This window comes from Astatotilapia calliptera, chromosome 23, assembly GCF_964374335.1.
Source record: "Astatotilapia calliptera chromosome 23, fAstCal68.1, whole genome shotgun sequence".
In the NCBI taxonomy this organism is placed as follows: domain Eukaryota; kingdom Metazoa; phylum Chordata; class Actinopteri; order Cichliformes; family Cichlidae; genus Astatotilapia; species Astatotilapia calliptera.
The window spans coordinates 10,036,301-10,060,660 of record NC_137443.1 but is presented as its reverse complement, the minus strand read 5'-3'; the positions used below and the strand labels follow the sequence as shown (position 1 = coordinate 10,060,660).

The window sequence follows — 24,360 nt, the reverse complement described above, 5'->3', positions numbered from 1 at the left end:
CCTAGCAAAATATAAAGAAATGAGCGTTGCTCAAGAAAGAAAACAAACTTTTGGCGAAGTTTAAAAAACCGCGCGCCTTTCCGTAGCGTCACGTGACCCAGTCAGGAAGCATAAACTGCATGAAAACAACAGTGGGAACTCGCATGTCTGTACATGTCTCCGATAAAGTCGTCTTTCGTATAAATTGTAGTCCTGCCGGTCAGCAAACATGTCGGACATTTTGGTGAGAATAAAAAACAGCATCGCGGAGAAAAAGAAGGCGGATGTTGCTCAAAGTGACCTGAAGAAATGGGGATTGAGAGGTAGAAAGGCTATTTTTAACCTGGACGACTGACCTGCAAAGTACATACAAACTTCAGGCTGTCTTCACTCATTCACAGTGACATGGCGTTTTCTGTGGATACAAACTAAACGCACTTAGAGCAGATTAATACACTTTCAGCGCCGTCCTACATGTAATTTTCAGAGATTATATTAAACGTGCTCCAGCGGTGATGATCTTTCTCCTCACAGGGATACAGCTGAGACCCTACCAGCTGGACGGGGTGCACTGGTTAACTCAGTGCCTGAAGAACCAGCAGGGATGCATCTTAGGAGACGAGATGGGCTTGGGTAAAACCTGCCAGGTATGACATCATCTGTTTACCTGTAATCCAGAGCCCTGGCATGGCTGGACAGTTTTTATATAGGCGGTGAGGCTTGGAGCATCTGTTACACTGGGGGTGCCCAGAAGTTGATTCTAAAAAGCCTCAGTGCCATGTGACATATCAATTGTGCCTTTCGTTATATTTTTTATAGCACTTTTCTGTCACTTGGACCTAACGTGACATTTGTATAATTACTATAATTACATTTATTTTAATGCAGTTTTTCTACTCCATAGGCTTACACCTTTATAACATTAGCATACACTGGATCAGAGCCAGTGCTCTTCAAAGTTAAGCAATGTTTCTCTGAAGAGAGATTCTTGGTTTCCAAGTGGCTTGTTAGACAAATTACACACTTTGCTTCAATTGAATGAGAAGTTTTCCCCTTATGTGTCACACACTCATGAATCTGACCATTTGGGGGCTGCTTTATATATGGCTTATTATTTACATGTTCTAACGGTGTCCTGGTCATCATGTATCCCTTCAGACAATCTCTCTGCTGGTGTACATGTCAGGGGCTCTCAGGAAGAAAGGACCATTTCTGGTGCTGAGCCCACTCTCTGTCCTGGAGAACTGGAGGAATGAGTTGGAAAGGTGGAGCTACATTAATCAGTAATTGCATTTCATTTGATAATGTGCTTTTAGGGCTGTCTGTAAACCTGTGTGTGCCTCGCTTTCAGCTTCGCTCCCTCACTGACGGTCCTGGTTTACAAAGGAGACAAAGAAAGGCGGACAGAGATCCAGCAGGAGGCGAACTCTCAGGACTTCCATGTTCTTCTCACTACATATGAGGTCGGAGGCTATTAAGTGAAAACAAAACAGGATAAGGTTTCACCTTTGTTAAAACTGATATATATATATATATATTTTTTTACCTGTTATTTCCAGCTGTGTCTCAAAGATGCTTCATTCTTGAAACGGTGAGTTTGTACTTATTCTTGATCTACATAAACTACTCTGGAAGCAATGTACTGTGAGGAAAATTTAACTGTGGGGTCCTAATACAAGTTTATATAGTTTTAAGCAAGAGGTGACAGAAAAAAGGACCAGTACCAACAGAGATATTGCTTTTAGGTCGCTCTGTGTCGGCTCTTCCCGGCCTTCACCCAGTAAGATCGGCTTAAACTGTAGTTATCTAGGTTAGCGACCTGTATGCCTGAGATGATCATGTTATTCTAGCCACACTACAAAACCAAGACTAGAAAAAACTGTCACAAACAAAGCTTTAATATTAGTCTGAAGCCTGTGTGTCTGTAGTAATCTACAGAGATTATTAGAGAGGGGCCATTCTTTTAAACGTGAGCCATTTTTAATATAAGCAATCCACCTTTGTATCAAATTATATGTGACAGAAGAAAAGGAAGAGAATAATGGTCTTTAAAGGTTTGTTCACTGAGAACAAAGTTTTCATGTGCTGATATTTCCCTGATCTCTTCCTCAGGTGGAAGTGGAAGGTGCTTGTGGTTGATGAAGCTCACAGGTTGAAGAATCAAAACTCGCTGTTGCACAAAACTTTGACAGAGGTACTAAGCAACACCTGGTTTGGGCAGATTTCTTCATTGTCTTTCCCTTGACCTCTTAAATCAGTTTGTTTGTGTTCTTCTCTTGTAGTTTTTCGTGGGATTCAGAGTCTTGCTGACAGGGACTCCCATTCAGAACAACCTGCAGGAGCTCTACTCCCTGCTGAGCTTCATCCAGCCCAATATCTTTATACCAGAAGACACAGACAGCTTTGTCAACTCTTACTCTGATGTACAAAGTCAGCCTGCGTTGGGTACGATACATAATTATAGCATAACAAAGCATAGCTTACATTCAGTGTTATTTCTGAGTCCATGCGTCTCTCCATATCCAAATAAATGTTTTGAAATATAATGGGTGAATATTGGTCACGAAAAAGTGGAGTACAGTAATGCACTGTAGGAACGCTAACCATGAATCTTATTACTTTTATAGCTGCTGAGCTCCAAAGCATCCTGGAGCCCTTCCTGCTCCGTAGAGTCAAGTCTCAGGTGGCCGTCGATCTGCCCAAGAAAACCGAGCTGGTGGTTTATCACGGCATGTCCGCTCTGCAGAAGAAATACTACAAAGCTGTTCTGATGAAGGATCTGGGTGAGACTTGGGCGCTATGGTGTGCTGTGTCATTTATAAATGCATTTTCTCTGCAGTACTTACCCTGCCTCTTTACTTATAGCATTAGCAAGAAAGCACCAGCTCAGCTTATCACTGATTTTTACAGTTGGCATAACAGACACTAAATCCTGACTTCTCTCTATCAGTTCTCTCTATTTTAGAGTTGGTTTTAAGGTTTTACTCATCACCTTAAAGAACTTCTGGGTCTGGTCTCCAGCTGTGTAGGAGAAATGTGCTATTTTTTTGTCTGTTCCAAAGTCGATGAATAAACCTGAAGGTGATCAAGGCACGAATATTCTGAGCTCTCATGGTTGCTTCATAGCTTTTATTATTAGTTTACTAGTTTTCCTAGGGATGTTCCTGGCAACTAATTTCTCAGTCAACTAAACGAGGAACAAAAATGAGACTAACCAACTAGTCTACATCTAAGAAACACTCGGGTGTTAAGTTACATTTGAGAACCACCAAAAACTCATAACAAAGGCATTTTGTTATGTCCTTATGTCCTTGTTTCATGTCTTATAACTTTACACTGATTTTGTTGTTGTTTGATTTTGGCTTTTTCCACTTTGTAGGCTGTTTTTAAAGGTGCCAAGTGGAAATAATAGTTCTAATAGTATCTGTTTAGTGGCATCAGTCATTTGTAAATTCAATCTGCTTCTAAAACTCTTCTTTCAGAGGCTTTTGGAAATGACCAAGGCAGCAAAACTCGGTTGCTGAACATCTTGATGAACTTGAGGAAGTGTGTTGACCACCCTTATCTGTTTGACGGTGAGAGGTGCAGAGTGATGATGTAAAAAAGACTGGCTTTAGTTCTCTCTGCTACAGGAAAGACCTGAGGCGTAGGTGTGTTTTCAGTGGGACAGGATAAAGCCGCTTCCATTACATTCTATGTTTGTGTGTCTGTTTCTTGGATAGGAGTTGAGCCAGAGCCATTTGAGATGGGGGAACATCTCATTGAAGCCAGTGGAAAACTTTGTCTTTTGGACAGCATGCTGACATTCCTCCACAAAGGGTTTGCTGATGTGTTATTTGGCTCCACCTGGTGGTTTAGTGCGGCATTGCTGTAATGCTGTGATATTCTAAGTCACATATTCGTCTTTAAATTGAGTCTTACAATATTTGTGTTTTCATATCTGTGGTTGAAGGGGCCATCGGATCCTGCTGTTCTCTCAGATGACGAGGATGCTCGATATTCTCCAGGACTACATGGAGTACAGAGGTGAGTGAGAGTGAACATGAGGGGTTATTGTTCATTGACTTACTATTAATTGTTCTTAATGGCATGAATTAATTAGTAATTATTCTCATTCTTCATAATGGCAAACTTGAAAACCATTTGATTTATTCTTAGTTATAAATAAATGCTGCATTCAGCTTTTCTGTTCAGGTTACAGCTACGAACGTCTGGATGGGTCAGTCCGAGGGGAGGAACGAAACCTAGCAGTGAAAAACTTCAGCAGCAAAGATGTCTTCGTCTTTCTGCTCAGCACTAAAGCCGGTAAATAAAGCCCTGGTGTAGTATTTTCTTTGATATACTTATATATAAACTCATGTTAAACCGTTTCAAGTAATGAAGTCTATTCAAGTAATTCCTGTGAGTCAATAGCGCAGACTTCCGACTGATCTAAATGTTCAGTTTCAGTCAGGTTCTCCTTTTTTTCCTTTTTTAAAAACCTTTTTTTCACTCAATGAGTGCAGATATTCCTAATATGGTCATCAGAGGCACCGGAGCCCCACCCAGCTGCTGTCGGCAATCAGAAAAAAGGTGGAGGACCTAAAATTACTTGTTTCAGTCAGAGGATGAACTGAGGGGCTGCATTTTGAACTCGTGCAGAGCTGTTCTAGTAGAAGAATGGAAATGCAGAGCTGGGACAGAATAGGTTCTATTTAAGATATTCTTCAGACAAATGTCTGGATCTTTTGCTTTTTCATTTTACTGCAACATAACTAATATAACTCACTGGTAAATGTCACATGGAGAGCCCATACAAGAAGTGGCTGTTATTGGTTAGCCACAGAAAATTTCAGAGGGATGTTTAAGAAGCAGGTCTTTAGGCAGGAGGATGTGGAAAAAAGCTGGCATTTGTTTACAAAATGCAGCTTCAGAGCAAGCTACCACCTCTTCCCTCCCCTGCTACTCAATACCATATACTTCTGCGCTCTCAGCCTCACCTGCATGGGCAAGAAACGGGTAGACAAAACCTAAATAGTAGATCGGTCAAAGACGATCCTGAAAGAGATCCTGGTTCCTGCTAAAAAAAACCCAAACCTAAATAGGGATAGAAAGTCATCATATGATCCGCTATCACGCACCCCACTGGTTATGATTGGGAACTAGGCATATGAAAAGGGGAAGCAGTAACCCCTTCTACTGTAGACATTTTAGATGCCAAAAGTGCTGAGAGTGCATTTCACAAACAAGACTGTGGCAATTTTTAAGATAACACTTCTGTGAACTCTGCTGTAGATTCAGATATGCAGACAAGCCTGCAAGCTCAGCTTGAGCTGACTTTCTAACACAGAAGTGGCTGAGAGAGGAAAGGGGAGTGATGACAGGAGATAAGAGCTGCAGCAGAATGAAACGCCTGTGTAAATAAGGCCAGCATGTTTCCTGTCACAGATTATGATTTTCTTTAACCTGTTTACAGTAAATGCACCAATCCTACTGTTTCTTTATTGCGTGCACAAAAATCGAGAGCCACAATTTTCAGTTTTTGTTCTTTCCCTCTGTCTTTGCAGGGGGAGTAGGGATGAACCTGACAGCTGCTGACACTGTCATTTTTGTGGATAGTGACTTCAACCCTCAAAATGACTTGCAGGCTGCCGCACGCAGCCACCGGATTGGTCAGAACAGGTGAAGCATACGAGAAATGATTCCAAGCAGGATCCAATCGGTATTTCATTTAGGTGTCCTGAAAGTCGCACCGTTTCGCAAAGGGACGTGCAGCATTGACAGCACAAAGAAGTGGTGAAAACTTCTGCACGATGTCCTGTTTTGCTGAAGAAAATAACTATCTCATTAGGCTTATCTCTAGTTAGGTGTGAAAGAGTACTCCCTGCATGCAACCTAGCTATTGCACATCAATAAGGCTTCATAGGGATGCTTACAGAAAGCAACAAAATTGATGCAGCAGAGCGAGACAAAAATGTTAACACTTACTTTGGTAGTGTTTTTCCATATTTTTATTTTTTCCCATGCTGGGGAACAATGTCTGCGATATCTTTTGATTTATGTCGTAAAAACAAGTTAAACAAGCCAAGATTATGTTGCACACTCATCATTTCACAACCAGCAACATGAGGGCATTGCCAGGAGGTTCTCATTGAAAGAATTCCTGCACCTCCTGAGCTGTCCTTGGCTGCTTTACTTTTACTCTGTGGTCCAGCTCACCTGAAACCATTTCCGTTGGGTTTAGGGTGGATGATTGTGAGTGGCAGGCCTGAAAGTGTGTTTTGGCTCATTATTAAGAAAAACAATTGAATTTTCATTGAACTTGTTAAGTCTTGCTGTAGTATCATGACTGTAGTATGAGTGCAGAGCTCCCCTTTTGTTTTTCTTTCATGCAGTAACTGTTGTTGAAATAACCGGACCAGTTCAGGCAGTGCAGTTCGTGTATTATGCAGAGACCAGCTTAAAATCGAATGAATTGTTAGAGGTGTCACGTTGATATACTGATCTGTTCACAACAAGCGAGAAAATATTCCACCTTAAAACTTAGTGGTTGTCGCTGTCTCCATTTAGCTTCTTATTAAAGATTATGTGTTATGTTGTTTCAATATTTATATAACCCTTTGTCCTCTGGTTAGACAGAAACTCTATATTTCTTTTAAAGAAATATATAGCTTTTAAAATATTTGTAGGATACGTTGCAAAAAATCAGGTGCAGGGTGGGGATCAACAGGTAGAGCATTCAGAGGTGAGGTACAAATACGGCTGATGGAGAGGGGCATACTGGCAAAGAACGAGATGAGTTCGGAGAGAAAGATATGATCTGTTGTTAGTTATTCGAATATTTTACATATTATAATATTTTGCACATATCTGCAAGTCGCAACACATCACACTACACCTCCAACAGCTGACCTTAAGAGTGGTTTCACCATGAACTTCAGGCGAATGCGCATCAAATCCGACTTTTTTGACCCTTTGCGACCCATATCCGATCACATCATTTAAACAGCATGGCCTACCTGGGTGTTGTCACTGACAAGGTCCATCCCTTCATGACCACAATGTACTCATCTTCTGCAGACCGCCTTTGGGATGTAGTGAAACAGGAGAATCATAGCATGGATGTGCAACCGGCAAACCCGCAACTGTGTGATGCCGTCATGTCAATAAGGACCAAAATCAAAGGAATGGTTGAATCCATGTGAAGTCAACTTGTGTTGCTAATCAGGAAAAGGCAGACTTTCGGTGCCATTAGAACTACTACTGCCTGTGCACAGTGGTCCAAAAGACCTTCCAGGAACAGCCAAGCTGTTTCCTAGAGAACTGATTGGTCAGTAGGCGATAATTTTGTACCTTTTGATCTCCAGTCATAAACCGCTGCAGAGCAGTTTAGGTCTGCAGCATATGTTATCATGGAAATGTACACAAGAACTTAACCGCCAAGTTACCTGGATACGTTCAAATCCTGCTTTGTAGTACACATCTGCGGTCTGCGAAACCATTTGTTCCGGATGTTCCTGATTAATGTAATCAGAGACAACAATAGAAAGTATATTTTTAAAGTAGCTGACTAAAAACTTCACAGGCACATCTATGAAGGTCATTGCTTTGAATTCAGGTGAAGAAGTAGTTAAGACTTGTTGTCGATTTCTCATAATAATGCTGCCTCTTTTATTATTGTTGGACGGATTGTTATCTCTTCCTTTCAGGATGTTGCAGGTGATTGAAACGTTCCGCAGGCTGTCTTTGGTCCTCGGTCATATTTCACCATTACATGTCACAATTTTTCCTTCAGCTGTCAGCCTTTTTTTAATGTTGCTGTAGTATCATGACTGTAGTATGAGTGCAGAGCTCCCCTTTTGTTTTTCTTTCATGCAGTAACTGTTGTTGAAATAACCGGACCAGTTCAGGCAGTGCAGTTCGTGTATTATGCAGAGACCAGCTTAAAATCGAATGAATTGTTAGAGGTGTCACGTTGATATACTGATCTGTTCACAACAAGCGAGAAAATATTCCAGCTTAAAACTTAGTGGTTGTCGCTGTCTCCATTTAGCTTCTTATTAAAGATTATGTGTTATGTTGTTTCAATATTTATATAACCCTTTGTCCTCTGGTTAGACAGAAACTCTATATTTCTTTTAAAGAAATATATAGCTTTTAAAATATTTGTAGGATACGTTGCAAAAAATCAGGTGCAGGGTGGGGATCAACAGGTAGAGCATTCAGAGGTGAGGTACAAATACGGCTGATGGAGAGGGGCATACTGGCAAAGAACGAGATGAGTTCGGAGAGAAAGATATGATCTGTTGTTAGTTATTCGAATATTTTACATATTATAATATTTTGCACATATCTGCAAGTCGCAACACATCACACTACACCTCCAACAGCTGACCTTAAGAGTGGTTTCACCATGAACTTCAGGCGAATGCGCATCAAATCCGACTTTTTTGACCCTTTGCGACCCATATCCGATCATGGTATGACAGTGTGAACAGCACAAATCCGATATTTTCAAATCCGATCTGGGTCACTTTCGTATGTGGTGCTGAATCCGATACATATCTGATGTTTTAGAAAGCGACTGCTGTTTGAACGGTCACGTCGCATTAAATCAGTCTTCTACGTCACTGACACAAGACAGACGCCAAATATCAGCGCCCAAGAAGACATCGCGAACGCTTGCTGGCCATCCAGTGAAACTGTTTGGAAGACAACGTTGGAGAAACGTGAACATTTTATTTGTACTGTATAATCTGCAGATTCTGACAGAAATCTGCAACTATCGCTCCTCTCTAAAACCGCAATAAGGATAATTATTAGGCCATATCTAAATAACTTGATAACTTAAAGCAAAATTGGGAAATGTAAAGTCCGAAACAAGTCTTTATATTAACAGCCATCAGTCAAATAACACTGTTTGGTCTGGGTCTAAACAGAGCGCGTTGTGTGTGACGTCTTCTTTTGCGCATGCGTTTTATTTGTAGTGTGAACAAGCAGACAAAAAAATCGGATTTGATCCAAAAATTGGATTTGAGCATTAAGACCTGCAGTATGAACGTAGCCTAAGTTTCGATTAAATGATCTACTTGGTCTTCATGTCTTTTTCTCTTGTGGTGGTCTTCATTAAAGGGGACATGAAACACTACACATATAAAGGTTATTTATAACACTGAGACCTACTCTCAACTGACATAGATGTAACACTGTCTGTGAAACTGGATTTAAGAAATAAATACCTAAAGTTAAACATCTTTAACACCATCTTCTGTCAGTAAATGACGTTAACCGGTTGGTTGGTTGCAGCTAATAAACTTACATTAGTTTCTGTTAGCTAACTAGTGACAGAACCGATAACTCCAAGAAGAGCAAGGAGACTAAAAATAAAAACAACTAAAAATCAGTCTAAAGGGGTCATTTTTGTGTTGCTACAATGAGTTTTATGTTACGTTGTTTACTTTCACTCTCCGTCTCGTTAGCAGTATCTGGCTCCCCGCTGTTTGGCTAGCTGTACTCAAGGGGGAAAATCGAGCTGTTAGCCGTAATATTCGGGTATGTTACGCACTTTATAAATGAGGACTGCGTGGAGGTGGAGGAGAGCCTGTTTGATCCAGGTGTGAGGTGATTCACCGGACCGACAAGCTGGTGTTAGAAACTCACATTTTTCCTCGTCTGGCCAAGTAAGGGGCGCAGTCAGCTGATGCGATCAAAACTATTTTATGCAGTAAAAAAATCTTTCTTTTCCCACGAGCACATCCAGTTTACAACATAACAGCACTACATGCACACCACAAACATAACTGTGTTTCTTACTGAAGCACGATTGGATATCCTAACAGTATGTCTGTAGGAAAAGTAGGCCGATGCGTGCCATGGACAAAACAACAATAAAAAATCTGTCACTTTTTAAAATAAAATGTAAATTAGCCTTTATATGTGTTGCGTTTCATGTCCCCTTTGATGGCTTTTGTGACTGAACTTGAAAGGTTTTTGAAGTGTTCTGGACTAACAGACTTTCATGTTTTAAGGTAGTATTAGTCGGTTGTTCTCCTTAACATTGTGGGGGTGTTTGCTGTATACCAACACTGCCTTGGCATGACACTGTCAGTCTGGCATCAGTCAGCTAGACTGCTGACTTGGCTGCCATACTCGGCTCTGACTTAGCCAGTAGATATCAGGTCCAAGAGATCTGTTTACGTCCGTAATGACTGTAAATTTGTTTCAGAACAAGGCTAGATAATAACCCATACTTATCGTGAATTTCAGCAAATGTAGACTCTCTTTTGCGCCACATAGACTGTATGTAATCAAATCTCAGACATGATTGGTTAATAGATCTCCAACCACTGTATATGTACCTACATTTACAGTCTCAGACTGCTGCAGTTGAATTTATATACGTTTATCCTTTCAGTTTGATTCACCTAACTTTTAGTCTATTTTTATTACATTTTCTATTGTATGAGTGTGAAGCACTTTGCAGTAATCTACAGGAAATAAGCTATAAAAGTAAAGATTAATTGACTGATTGATTATGGGTAGCTTGAGCTTTACTCTATGAATTTAACAATTCTCAACTTAATGGAAGTTCAATGTGATGTTGGGGTTCAATATTTGAATGATTTCCTACAGGCCTGTGAAAGTGATCCGCCTCCTGGCACGAGACACTGTGGAGGAGATCATGTACTCTCGCGCTGTGTCCAAGTTGCAGCTCACCAACACTGTTATTGAAGAAGGCCGCTTCTCTTTACTGGATCAAGCTCAGTCAGCTGCAGGAGGGCTGCAGGTTTGTGAGCTTTAAATCACTGAAAATAAATTCTATCACTGCAGGATAATCCCTGATAATCTCTGAATCCTTCAGTGCTCAGTTTACTGTGTGTCCGCTTTGTATGAAAACCTCTCCAGTTTTCACCTCCTCTGCTCACATTTCCTCTTCGGCACAGCTAAGCGAGATCTTGAAGTTTGGCATTGATAAGCTTTTGTCATCTGATGAGAGCTCCATACAAGATGTGAAACTGGAGAAGATCCTTGGCCTGTCACATAATGGTCATTGGGTGGATGATGAGGACTACTCCCAGCATGAAGAAAATGAAGAGGATGATGAAGGGAAAGGATCTGAAGCTGACGGGCAGAGTATGTTTCATTATAGTGTACATGTTGAAATCTCAAATCACTATGGGCTATTCTTAGTGTGCGAATTTCAAAAACTACTAATATAATGTAACTGGTGTGGTATAGCGAACATGTTGTTCCTGCATGTAAGCGACTCCGTCTTACTTTTGGTTCTTGAACTGCAAACCACAGAGGAGAAAACACCCAAGATTGCTTCTCTTGGGCTCATCACTAGAGGTTGCAAAGAAAACAGAGGAAATCTGCAAATCACTTTAGGTCAGGAGTGACAAATTTAGTTTCACATAGGGCTGCAAGAGAAAATGAGAATCACATTGAGAGTAAGACAGATAAGTGTTCAAATACAGTCCTATAAAAATAAAAAAGGTAAAAACAACCTTACTTCTTCCATAGGGATTAAAAGGGTACATTGCAGCCAGGTGCTGCTTATCGAATGTAGTATAAAAGCAGAGATTTTACCAGTTTTCTGTTGTGGTATATTGAGGTGTGTGTTAACACAATGCCACAGCCTTTCCAGGAGTGGATGTCCCAGTAAATTCACCTTGAAGTCAGACAGTGCAAGGCTCAAAGAAACTGCAAAAAAACCTTGGAGTGGCATCTGAGACTCTACAGGCCTCAGTTAGCATGTTAAATGTTAAAGTTCATGACAGTACAGTTAGAAAAACATGGAAGAATCCTGGAAGGATTACCAGGAGAAAACATCTTCTCTCTACGGCATCACAGCTTAGGTTTGCAAACCTGCATCAGCCCAAACCACAAGACTTGGGCAACAACATCTTTTGACTGAAGACACCCAATTGGAGGTGTTTGGCATAATGCACGGCGCCATGTTTGTCACAAATACCTATTGCATGCTGTCAATCGTGGCGGAGGCATGATGATCCGGGCTCGTTTTGCAGCCACAGCATCAGGGAACATTGCAGTCAGTGACTCGTCCATGAACTCCTCTGTATAACAAAGTATTCTAGAGTCAAATATGAGGCTGGCTGCCTGACCGAAGCTGGGTCATGCAGAAGGACAATGATCTCAAACACAGCAGCAAATCTACGGCAGAATGTCTGAAAAGGTAAAGAATCAAGGCGTTACAACTCAACCTGAAGACCTTCCAAGAACTAGATTATTTTTATATTATATATTAAAACCAGTCATCCCCCCCTCATACAGCTGAAGCCTAACAGCTAACTAACACAGCATGGCATAACTGGCAATGAGTGGGTTCTTTTTTTTTTACCATGAAGAAAGGCCCGTTTACTGATGTGTCATAAAATGACGGCTGTTTTTAAATGATATAATTTGTATCATCATTTTGAATTCAAACACCAGCAGAGATACTGAGTCATGGACAGCAAAGAGGGGCGGGAAGGTGCTCCGTCAAAAAGACACAAATCTAGAGCAAAATAAGTTTGAACCCATCTCAAAGTGACGACTCTGTAAAAGGAAGTCTCACCGCAGCACAGGAAATGAAAGTCAGGGAGGCCATTAAGAAGATGATTTTTCTGAGAAAGTGTTTCGGGTGTAATGTGCAGCAAATTTCATCCCAATAAATTAGATGATTCCATAAAATTTTCCTCACGGGCAACGAGATAAGTTTAAGTAGAGAAAAATGGGCTTTTGACAAAATGAAAGCAGGACAAACTAAATATGTCTTGCCCCCGATGTGATTCTCATTTCTCTCGTGTCCCTTAAGTTTGACACCTCCATTAAAAGCCTTTAAAGAAGCCAGGAGCCTGTTAGTTTACATGCAGATTTTGACCTCCTCTGTGCTTCATCACAGCCGACATAGTCTTTTCTCTCTTTGTGATGATTATCTCAAACCTCTGTCCCCTCTGCTCCTTTAGACCACCTGTACTTCTTTGAGGGGAAAGACTACAGTAAGGACCCCAGCTCTGAGGACCAGAAGAGCTTTGATCGTTTGTTGGAGGAGCAGCTGACCGGGTTTCAGAGAGCAGCAGGAGAGGGACGAGCTCTGCGACACAAAACTGGAGTAAGACGCCCCGACTTTAAATTAAAACAGAATTATCTTTGTAAGGACATGCATCCCACATGAGGTTAGTTATGTATAGACAGAATGCTGAAAACTTAAAAGAAATTAGCCATGTTAGACACTCATCGTGGCTCTGCAGTTTAAAGTTAATTAGCAGACGAGGAACACTTGGACGGAGGACACATCCACCCCCATGAAAAATGAAGGGAACACTGTGATGATCACAGTGTAACACAGTCTGTAAGATGTTGGGGACATCAATCAGTTCGGTCCTGACAGACTTTTTTCTAGTTTTGCTTTTTGCTCGTGTCCTCGTCGCTACCACAACATGTGGGCGTAACGATAGAGGTGCAGGCTGGTGGTGTAATGGCGTGCTTTGGGCCCCTAAGTACCAGCTGAACATCATTTAAACAGCATGGCCTACCTGAGTGTTGTCACTGACAAGGTCCATCCCTTCATGACCACAATGTACTCATCTTCTGCAGACCGCCTTTGGGATGTAGTGAAACAGGAGAATCATAGCATGGATGTGCAACCGGCAAACCCGCAACTGTGTGATGCCGTCATGTCAATAAGGACCAAAATCAAAGGAATGGTTGAATCCATGTGAAGTCAACTTGTGTTGCTAATCAGGAAAAGGCAGACTTTCGGTGCCATTAGAACTACTACTGCCTGTGCACAGTGGTCCAAAAGACCTTCCAGGAACAGCCGAGCTGTTTCCTAGAGAACTGATTGGTCAGTAGGCGATAATTTTGTACCTTTTGATCTCCAGTCATAAACCGCTGCAGAGCAGTTTAGGTCTGCAGCATATGTTATCATGGAAATGTACACAAGAACTTAACCGCCAAGTTACCTGGATACGTTCAAATCCTGCTTTGTAGTACACATCTGCGGTCTGCGAAACCATTTGTTCCGGATGTTCCTGATTAATGTAATCAGAGACAACAATAGAAAGTATATTTTTAAAGTAGCTGACTAAAAACTTCACAGGCACATCTATGAAGGTCATTGCTTTGAATTCAGGTGAAGAAGTAGTTCAGACTTGTTGTCGATTTCTCATAATAATGCTGCCTCTTTTATTATTGTTGGACGGATTGTTATCTCTTCCTTTCAGGATGTTGCAGGTGATTGAAACGTTCCGCAGGCTGTTTTTGGTCCTCGGTCATATTTCACCATTACATGTCACAATTTTTCCTTCAGCTGTCAGCCTTTTTTTAATGTTATCAAAAGTGAATACCAGTTAAAACCTATTTTAATCACAAGATTCTTGTTGCCTTGGGTTTTTTCCCTACCACACTCAGTGTTGTAGCTCCTATGGGACCGGGTTGTTAACTCTGGAGGAGCTGTAGCTTTAACATCGCTAACGAGAGCATTATAGTTAACGAAAACTAACTAAGCTAGTTTTTGTTAACTTTGCTAAATATTCAAACACTGTCACATTGGTAGATGTGTTTATTGAGAATGGGATCACCGCAGGACTGACAGTCAACAGTTAGAAAGCTTTGTTTATATTATAAATTCTACTTTCTTACATTTTGCGCCTGACAAATATTATCCACCTCAAAATTCTCCAAATACCAAAGCGATTACTGAAACTCATAAAATCTCAACTGAAATTAAACTGCACAAATAAAAAAATGGAAAATGGATCAAATGTATACTCTGGACTGAGCAACATTTAATTGACTTTAATTTTATCTGTGGGTTGATTTGAATGACTATTACAGGAAATCCCAGCAACCACAAAAACCCAGGCTTTCAGTGTTACTTAAAGGATGGATACAAAGCAGCCTCACATGTTTTCTTACGCTGATAATCCCAGTGTTGCAAGCGTTATATGAGTGTGATTTTTCTCGATGGGTTCTCAGGTTTCACTGTCGGTAGCCCTTGGGATTCCAACGAGGAAGAGGAAGCCTGTCACGGAGGCTGAGCTGGAGCTGAGGCGGCAGAGGAGGGAGGAGGCTGCAGCCAAGAGAGCCAAAATGCAGGAGGAGATGAAGAAGAAGCAGGAAGAGCAGAAATACAAGAAAAAGTAAAGATTTATTAGTTTATTTGCTTTTTTAAAACAATTCTGAGACTTCTTTTGCACAAACAGTTTTTCCCTTTATTTGACTTGTGGGTTCGTTGTGCAGAATGGCCTGGTGGGAGTCCTGCGGGTACAGATCTCGGTGCCTGCCGTCTGTGGACAGTGAGGAAGAGGAGGAAGAAGAGGAGGATGGCAGCAGCATGTGCTCCACAGACTCTGACAGCACGGATATCCACTACGTTCTGGGGGATGTTACTCATCCTCACACCGCCCGGGGAGACGCCATCATCGTCCACTGCGTTGGTACGTGCCCCATTTTTCTTGTTACTTCGTAAACTGACACATTAGAATTTTTTTAATTCAGTGTGCGCTTTGTAGGAACTATAGATGGATATGGACATTACATGATGTCACCTTTCGGTACAGGTACAGGTGCTAAGTAATAAGCTAAGACCAAGAATTATTTTCACCAGAATTAAAGCACAAACTTCAGCTCCTCATATGGTCTGGTGAGTAAAACATATGATGTGCATTGGATTAAAAATCCTCCAAAAAACACCAACAGTGGAGAGGTTGAACCTGAATAAGACTGTCAGGACAGCTGTCAGTCACAGTAACCACATCCTTAGCATTAAGTCTCTCAGTTTTAGGAGGCTACTAGATAATTACCTGTTATTACAGTGTGATACACTAAAAGCCCTGACTTATAGTGCAAAAGTTAACAAAAAAGTACAAAATTGATCATTTTCTTGTGCAAAGCAAATAAGAACTACTGAACGACTCACTAATGGAAATAGGAAAGAAAAAAAAAGTCTGTTGAGCAGACCCTAACCAACGGTTTCTACCTTAGAGAAGCTGATTAATGCCAACATGGTGCCAAACAGGCCTCTGTAGAGAGAAAGATTTATCTTACACAAAAGAGAACTAGATCTGTACCAGTTGCAGCAGGACTGAATGTTGGATTGCGTAAAAGAACCTGATGTGAAAACTTTGATGTCGTGCAAAGTCTTAAATAATACCTTAATTTATCAGTTCAAACCAAAACAACTGGCAACATGTCAGATGGTAACTTTGCCACGATATGATGCAGGTGTGGCTTTTAATTCGTGTTTGGTGCGCCTTGGGCACAATAAGTTTGAAAACCAAACCACAGCATGTGTTATTTACCAAAGTAGTGATTCCTGTGTAGATGACTCAGGTCGGTGGGGAAGAGGAGGTCTGTTTACAGCACTGGAGGTGAGATCAGACGAGCCGCGAAAGCAGTATGAGTTAGCTGGAAAGATGAAAGGTAAGATTGACAGTAAAAAAGCATTTTATTTCTTCTTTGGTGGTCTGACTAAAGAATGAGTCACAAAATTAAATATGATTTGTTTCAGATTTGGATCTTGGAAGTGTGCTTCTGTTCCCAATTAATGACAAACAGTCCAGATTGAACAGCCAAGATCAAGTAGGTTCTGGTTGAAGAACTCTGCTGCATAAAACACCCTGAATGTCTTAAAAAACATGCTTGTTTCACAATATTTTTTGTTTCTTTGCAGTAGTAGTGATCAGTTGTGTGATATACCTGCTTTGGGTTAATGTGTGGTGACAGGCTTGCAAAGCTGTGAGGAACAGCACTCAGTGCCATGCAACAGTGATCAGATAATGTGTTGATCAGCTTCCATCTCCTTCCTGTCACCCAGTTAGCCCTAATAGTGGCACAGCAGCGAGACAAAGCCAACAACTTGTCTGGGATCTTTCTGAGTGCTCTGGATGAAGGCCTGAAGAAGATTTACAAAGCGGCCAAAAGAACCAAGGGTGCAGTAAAGCATTTCATGCTATTTTAATACAAAAAAGTGTGAAATGTCTTTTTTTTGTTTTCATGTAGCCTGAGACTGGTGAAATTGTGAAAAAAAATTTTTTAAGTGTCAAGTCAGCAGTGCTCACATAAACCCTTGTAAAGGTTCGAATAATAACCGAACACCTTACAGTAATAACACACCTTGAAAATGATGCGTTATTACTGTAAGACCTGATTGGCAGGATTTACAGGACGTGCTGTGTGCCATCTGATGTGTGCACGCACAAATTCTTACAAACACAACTGCAGAAGAACAACCAATGAAGCGGGAATTTAGATTTCCTCTAGTTATGTTGCACGCTAGATGAACTGATTAAAAGACTTTGCACTCGCTGCTTTTGCTGTTTGTGCCCCAAAATCAACCGATACCTTTAAGAAACTCGTAAAGACGCTTCTTAAATCTTACATTTAGTAATCGAGGCACAGCTGTGCACATTATCAAACCAGGTTTGTTTTCTTTCTCCCTCTCTTCTCTCTTTGGCTCAATAGGTCTTTATTGCAAATACTCTTCTTTTTTTTTATGCCTCTTAAATTCTTTGTGACTTGATTATTATTTCTCCTCATGTCCTTTGAACCTTTACACGTGATACTGGGCTACAAATAAATTGGCTTGACTTAATTCTCATTCACCACAGTGTTTTCTTATTGTTGTAACCCTCTGCACTAAAATACTTTCAATGGTAAAGACTGCAGGAGGCTACTGCTAACAGCCACTAACCCTTGTTGTCTTTTTCCCACACAAAGCAAGTGTTCATCTTCCACGTATCGGTCACGCTACCAAAGGTTTCAACTGGTACGGCACAGAGAGGCTCATCAGGAAGCACCTTGCTTCCAGAGGCATCCCCACATTCATGTATCTTTTAGTGCTTTCAGAGCATGGACTCAGTAGTAGTAGTTGTGATGTCTGTAATCTTCTCTTAACCAAACTTTCAGATACTATCATAGCAGAAATGTCAAGAACACAGCTATACCCCAGACATCCACTTCAGCATCCTCCCCGGGGCTACAGTTGCAAAATTCTGATGACACCGACTCTGCAACCTCCGGGCCCTCGGCTACACTCCAGAGCCCTGCAGACCTCCCTAGTTTCATGAACGGGGTCCGTGTGTTTTTCTACAACTTGCCTGCATCAGAGAGGAAGAGGCTGGCCCGCTATCTTATCACATATCCTTTAATACTGGTTGCCACAGCTTGGTGTTTTAACAGTTACTGTCTCCTGCGTGCTTTCATCTGCGGCAGTTTGTGTGGTTTTGTTGAGAAAAGAGCCCGAAAGCTTAAAAGCCACAATTGCGAACTACAGAGGTGTGGTACGATGCTCAAATAATGTTATAACTCCTCCTTAGCTGAAGTGCACTTATGATGGAGATGAGGAGGAGATCATGAGTCCGGATGTCACCCACATAGTAGCAGAGGTGGAGAACAACATCCACTCACAGGTTAGTGTCATGGTAACTCTCACTGATGCTTATCTGACGTTTGACATACATAATCTTTTCCAGTAATGTTTATTTGTCGAGGTGGGGCGGAAAGAGTTACGAGGCATTTTCTTGAGGCAGATTAAATTTCTTTAGGTTGTAAACGATGTAAATTAAATACTATCTCTTTGTTTTGTTCGAACCAGGAGCTCCAGGATCTGCTGCGTCAGTACAGTCAGGCTGTTCCTGTGCAGAGGGCCTGGCTTGAGTCCTGCTTTTCCAAACAAACAAGAATCAACACTGCACAGTACCTACATAAGCTCAGATAACACACTGTTTTATTGGTGTGTTTTTAAATTACGTCATTAAATTGTGCTTCGTCACAATGAACTCTGAGTTCACTGTTGGATGCTTGACACATAGTGCAGATCATTTGATAGCTATTAAAATTGATTATCTTTAAGCAGCATAAGGAGTAAACGAACAACAACAAAGGAGGAGGTTTGATGTGTTTTACATAAATACATTACTAGGTTTAAAAGAAATATAAATGACACAAAATCATTCATACACCTAATTTTGTCAATTCAGGCTCACGGGGCATAGCCTGTCCCAGCTGTCATCCCTCGACAGGGCACCAGTGCATCATCGGGCCGGCGCACAGAGACAGACAACCATTCATACCTACTGCCAATTTACATGATTCCAAACATTCTTTACAAATAAATAACTGCAAAGTGGGGTGTGCGTAATTATTCAGCCCCCCTTTGGTCTGAGTGCAGTCAGTTGCCCATAGCAATGTCTATGGGCAACTGAGAGAGACCATAGAGACCTGATGAGTGCTAATGACTAAATAGAGTGCACCTGTGTGTAATCTAATGTCAGTACAAATACAGCTGCTCTGTGACGGCCTCAGAGGTTGTCTAAGAGAACATTGGGAGCAACAACACCATGAAGTCCAAAGAACACACCAGACAGGTCAGGGATAAAGTTATTGAGAAATTTAAAGCAGGCTTAGGCTACAAAAAGATTTCCCAAGCCTTGAACATCCCACGGAGCACTGTTCAAGTGATCATTCAGAAATGGAAGAAGTATGGCACAACTGTAAACCTACCAAGAAAAGGCCGTCCACCTAAACTCACAGGCCGAACAAGGCTGATCAGAAATGCAGCCAAGAGGCCCATGGTGACTCTGGACGAGCTGCAGAGATCTACAGCTCAGCTGGGGGAATCTGTCCATAGGACTACTATTAGTCGTGCACTGCACAAAGTTGGCCTTTATGGAAGAGCGGCAAGAAGAAAGCCATTGTTAACAGAAAACCATAAGAAGTCCCATTTGCAGTTTGCCACAAGCCATGTGGGGGACACAGCAAACATGTGGGGGACAGCAAACATGTGGAAGAAGGTGCTCTGGTCAGATGAGACCAAAATGGAACTTTTTGACCAAAATGCAAAACGCTATGTGTGGCGGGAAACTAACACTGCACATCACTCTGAACACACCATCCCCACTGTCAAATATGGTGGTGGCAGCATCATGCTCTGGGGGTGCTTCTCTTCAGCAGGGACAGGGAAGCTGGTCAGAGTTGATGGGAAGATGGATGGAGCCAAATACAGGGCAATCTTGGAGGAAAACCTCTTGGATTCTGCAAAAGACTTGAGACTGGGGCGGAGGTTCACCTTCCAGCAGGACAACGACCCTAAACATAAAGCCAGGGCAACAATGGAATGGTTTAAAACAAAACATATCCATGTGTTAGACTGGCCCAGTCAAAGTCCAGATCTAAATCCAATCGAGAATATGTGGCAAAATCTGAAAACTGCTGTTCACAAACGCTGTCCATCTAATCTGAGCTGGAGCTGTTTTGCAAAGAAGAATGGGCAAAGATTTCAGTCTCTAGATGTGCAAAGCTGGTAGAGACATGCCCTAAAAGACTGGCAGCTGTAATTGCAGCAAAAGGTGGTTCTACAAAGTATTGACTCAGGAGGCTGAATAATTACGCACACCCCACTTTGCAGTTATTTATTTGTGAAAAATGTTTGGAATCATGTATGATTTTCGTTCCACTTCTCACGTGTACACCACTTTGTGTTGGTCTTTCACGTGGAATTCCATTAAAATTGATTCATGTTTGTGGCTGTGATGTGACAAAATGTGGGAAAATTCAAGGGGGCCGAATACTTTTGCAAGCCACTGTAGAAACACAAATTAACCTAACATGCATGTCTCTGAAACCTGTGCAAACAGAAATGTGAATTTAAACTGTGTAGTTTGAATTCACATCCAGTTGCAGATATGAGACATCTACAAGCTCGTTTTTAACAAAAATCAACTAACGTGGAACTATTTTAGGCTCTGAGTGACTCTGACTAAAAGAGAATGAGCCATTCTGAAGTGGACCTAATCTGCTCCTTTCCATCTCTGCATTTTTGCTACTTTGAACTCTACTAAAGTAGCTTTGCACTATTCACTACTGAAAAAATATAGCTTGCTTCTCTCCCTATAAGAGAAATTTGTTTTGATTGGCTGTCTCTCACAAATAGAAGTTTTGATCAACAGGTAGGAGGTGCTTCTGGGCTGCTGTGACCATATTATCACTATCCCTCTGTCACTGACATCATACTTAGCTGCAGGCAGGTTTTTCCCCACTCTCGTTGTTTAGAGAAGTCTGAGGCCTGAGCTCACGGGAATTACTGGAAACTGCATTTATCCTGCATGAAGAGTAGATTATTAACTGGTGAGTTTTTCTAAATCTCCTCTTGGACACAAATTTACCCCTTCATGATCTTATTACACTTAGATTCAAATCAAATTCAAATTTTATTTGTCACGTACACAGTCATACACAGTACGATATGCAGTGAAATGCTTAGACAACTGCTCGTGACCTAAAGGGAAAAAAAAGGAAAAGGCTATGAATAAGATAGGAAATAAATATGAAAAATTAAAAAGGGTAAATTTAAATAAGGAAGGAATAAAATATAAATTAAGGTTAAAAATGAAATAACTGTACAACACAAATTAGAATGAAGGGTAAATTTAACTGGGAAAGAATAAGATAAAATATATAAATTAAATTAAAGTTGAAAATAAATTAACTGTACAACAAAATACACAATACACAGTATAGAACTATATAAGAATGTATGAAGAAATATAAATAAATAAATAAATATATACACAATAACAGCAGCTGTACAAGTATTAACTGGAAATGAAGAATATAGTGACCAGTGTTGTGCAATCCACATTATGTCTTGTGCAGTGCAAATATGCTTAAAGTGATTTGGAAGATTCTTGGTGTAGGTGATCACTGAGCTCAGGTTTCTCTTAATTTTCATGAAAGTTTTGTCGCATCCAATTTGATCAAATCTTTATGACCACAGACAAACAGTGAGATGACTGGACAGATGCGGGTATAGGCTGAATATCTATGATAAAGAAACGGGTGAGGCAACTTCAAGTTGTATAGGAAGGGGAAAAAACGATCCTAATGTAACTATAGATCTATTATACGGGTTCATATCCTTTACACTTTGACCTTGACCTGAGGCATCTCAGCATCCAAGTGATTTCTGGTTTGCAGAATAAAATTCTGTGCTTGCTTTTAAGATTTTAAGGCAGTTTCAGTGTCTCTAATAACATTTTATTAGATTATAAACTCCTTTATCAATAGTCTTACTTATGAAGGTTACACTTAACATAGTCTTGTCGTAAGTTATTTTAGTTACGTTTTCAGGGATTCCTTGACTCCATATTAAATCTTCCTTCAAAATAAGATAGTGTGAAACCGAAAAGAACCAAATTTCTTTTTCCATCACTGAATGATTTTTTTTTTTAGTAAAAGTAATTTATTTTTATTGATTTTTTTTTTGCATATTTAGAAAAAAATCCTGTAATTTTTTGTGCCACACTCCAAAGAGGAAACTTTTCAACAGAACATCTAATGAGCAAATAAACGGGTTTTAAGATGTTGGACTTTGTGTTTTGTTGTTAGTTTTGATGAATTCAGGTGTTTTGTTTTCTGGGTGGGAAGAAAGTCATGATGTGTATCTACTATCATTAAAGAACTGTAGATTACAGTTTAATTATCTATTAATTTAGAGTAACTTTACCATTAAACAATGAAATGGTGATTACATGTTTTCTAACTAATAATGATGCAATTTGCTAGTTACATTTCTGTAAAAACAGAGGAAAAAAATGTCAGAGTGGAAAAAACAGCTCTTTGCACTGGAGCTTTGCTTTCTCTGTACTTAAGCACTGTGAAAATTGTGGTACCTACAGCAGGAGTGCTGTCAGGACACGCCCATACATGGCGATTGATATCATATGAAATGCGATACCATAACATAAATACATGTAAACAATCACTAATCAAATTTGATTAAAAAAACACTTCCGTTTTGAAGTTTATCCCCAAATAAGTAGGTTTAAGTTATTATGAAATCTATTCTTCTGTTGCAGAATTCTCATAGTTTTGTATTCAGAATTTTATTCTTCTTATAATTTGCAAACAGCTACAGTCTCAGAGATACATCCTGATGCAAATACTGCAGCAGGATGGGCCTCTCAGAATACTACCCAAACCACAACCTTTTACTAAACCTAACCAAAAAAACAAGTGAAAGCAAAACTGAACAGGATAGGAACTGCAGTCTGCATGTTTACAGTCTTGTGATCTATACCCCACCCCCCATCATGCCTGCCTATTTACATAAACTTTAAAGCAGGTGTAAACACACCAATGAGACAAACAGGACCAGATTTAAGCATATGGATGCATCACCTTTCTGCACTCTCAAGTCTTAGGGTTATTAGTATAGTACAAACATATGATTTATGAGAAAAATTACTTCTGTAGCGATTTACAAAACATTTGCTATTAGCTGAAACTGACCACCATTAGAGATCAGCCGTTCCCAAAGTCAAATATCAAAGCCAAAACGTGGCCCTCTTTTAATTCTTAAGTTTTAACAGCAAGTTTTAGGATCATCTGGTCCTTCTCGGGTGTTAAGATTAATTAAATACAACCTCAGATGAACAGCAAAACATGACGTGTTACATGCTGACATTATTTATCTAACAGACTAAACCAAAATGCAGAAGCACTGTGTGAAAAACTAAGTAGACGCCATGCTTCTAAAACCACCCTCAGCAGCCATAAGTTGAAGTCATTGTTTTCTGTGTAACATTTTCAGCCTCTCACATCGCTGTGGAGGAATTTCGACTCTTTGACCTTGATTCTTTTCTTTTTTTTCTCTTGTAGGTTTGTTGCTATGCAGACAGTTGGTATGAGGTGTTTGCACTGATATGCTGTGATTGGTTTTCACCAAAACGTGGCAATGTGCATTTTGAATGCACATCGCCTCATGATGAAAACACCCAACTGCAAATAAATAAACAGTTTATTAATAATACATTTTCAGATGATGATGATAAGATGCCAATTAACAATCTATGAAGAACATAAAAAAATCTAACTGTGGGACCAGATTAACGTTAGAGAAAATAGTTAATCTGCTGATTTAGTGCAGAGAGGTGTAAATATTTTAATTTGAATGAATTATCTCACGGCTGAGTGCTGCTCTTTATTTGTAAGGTGAATTGAGCTTTGAAAGTTTTTGATATTTTCATTTTTATTGCACAAAAGGACGAGAGCGCGACGGTAAAGCGTTAAGTGCATCCAGAACAAAAACAACAGCGATATGATGCTAACGGCAAGATAGCCAAGAATAGCCAGAGTCATGTTATAGCTGAGTGAATGCCGACCCCAGCCCAACAAACAGATGAGCACTCAGGCTGGAGCCAGTGTTCGTGTTTCTTCAGTCGAATCACTGTAGCGATTGCTTTGAAGTCTCTGTGCTGGTTTTGAACTTTGTGCTGTGGGCTTTTTGTTCATACCTAAATCTAAGAGGAAATCATATGTGTGTACTGATTAGGACAGGGATTTGTGTTGGTGTGTGGGGCTGTAGCCTCAGGTTTATATTTTTGAATGGTGATTGTG

At 40.4% G+C, this 24,360-nt stretch overlaps 1 protein-coding gene across 1 annotated transcript; it reads left to right on the top strand.

Annotated features, from left to right (window-relative positions):
• Window positions 1-100: 100 nt before the first annotated feature.
• On the top strand, window positions 101-22,331 carry chd1l (chromodomain helicase DNA binding protein 1-like). The gene is made up of 25 exons (XM_026159283.2): window positions 101-302; window positions 514-626; window positions 1,138-1,244; window positions 1,331-1,442; window positions 1,539-1,570; window positions 2,092-2,173; window positions 2,262-2,424; window positions 2,607-2,762; window positions 3,462-3,554; window positions 3,702-3,798; window positions 3,932-4,005; window positions 4,174-4,284; window positions 5,526-5,640; window positions 10,591-10,744; window positions 10,902-11,091; window positions 12,927-13,072; window positions 14,941-15,104; window positions 15,205-15,401; window positions 16,288-16,386; window positions 16,475-16,545; window positions 16,781-16,895; window positions 17,683-17,791; window positions 17,872-18,102; window positions 18,293-18,374; window positions 18,560-22,331. The coding sequence occupies exons 1-25, from the start codon at window positions 209-211 to the stop codon at window positions 18,680-18,682; spliced, it is 3,030 nt and encodes a 1,009-aa protein (XP_026015068.2). The 5' UTR covers window positions 101-208; the 3' UTR covers window positions 18,683-22,331.
• The last annotated feature ends 2,029 nt before the right edge of the window (window positions 22,332-24,360 follow it).

What these genes read in the sequence shown, in the direction of transcription:
- chd1l (XM_026159283.2), top strand. Translation starts at nt 209, where the DNA reads ATGTCGGACATTTTGGTGAGAATAAAAAACAGCATCGCGGAGAAAAAG. An exon ending in CCACCCTTATCTGTTTGACG is followed by an intron (nt 3,555 to 3,701) that starts GTGAGAGGTGCA and finishes TTTCTTGGATAG; the next exon opens with GAGTTGAGCCAGAGCCATTT. An exon ending in TCTGCTCAGCACTAAAGCCG is followed by an intron (nt 4,285 to 5,525) that starts GTAAATAAAGCC and finishes CTGTCTTTGCAG; the next exon opens with GGGGAGTAGGGATGAACCTG.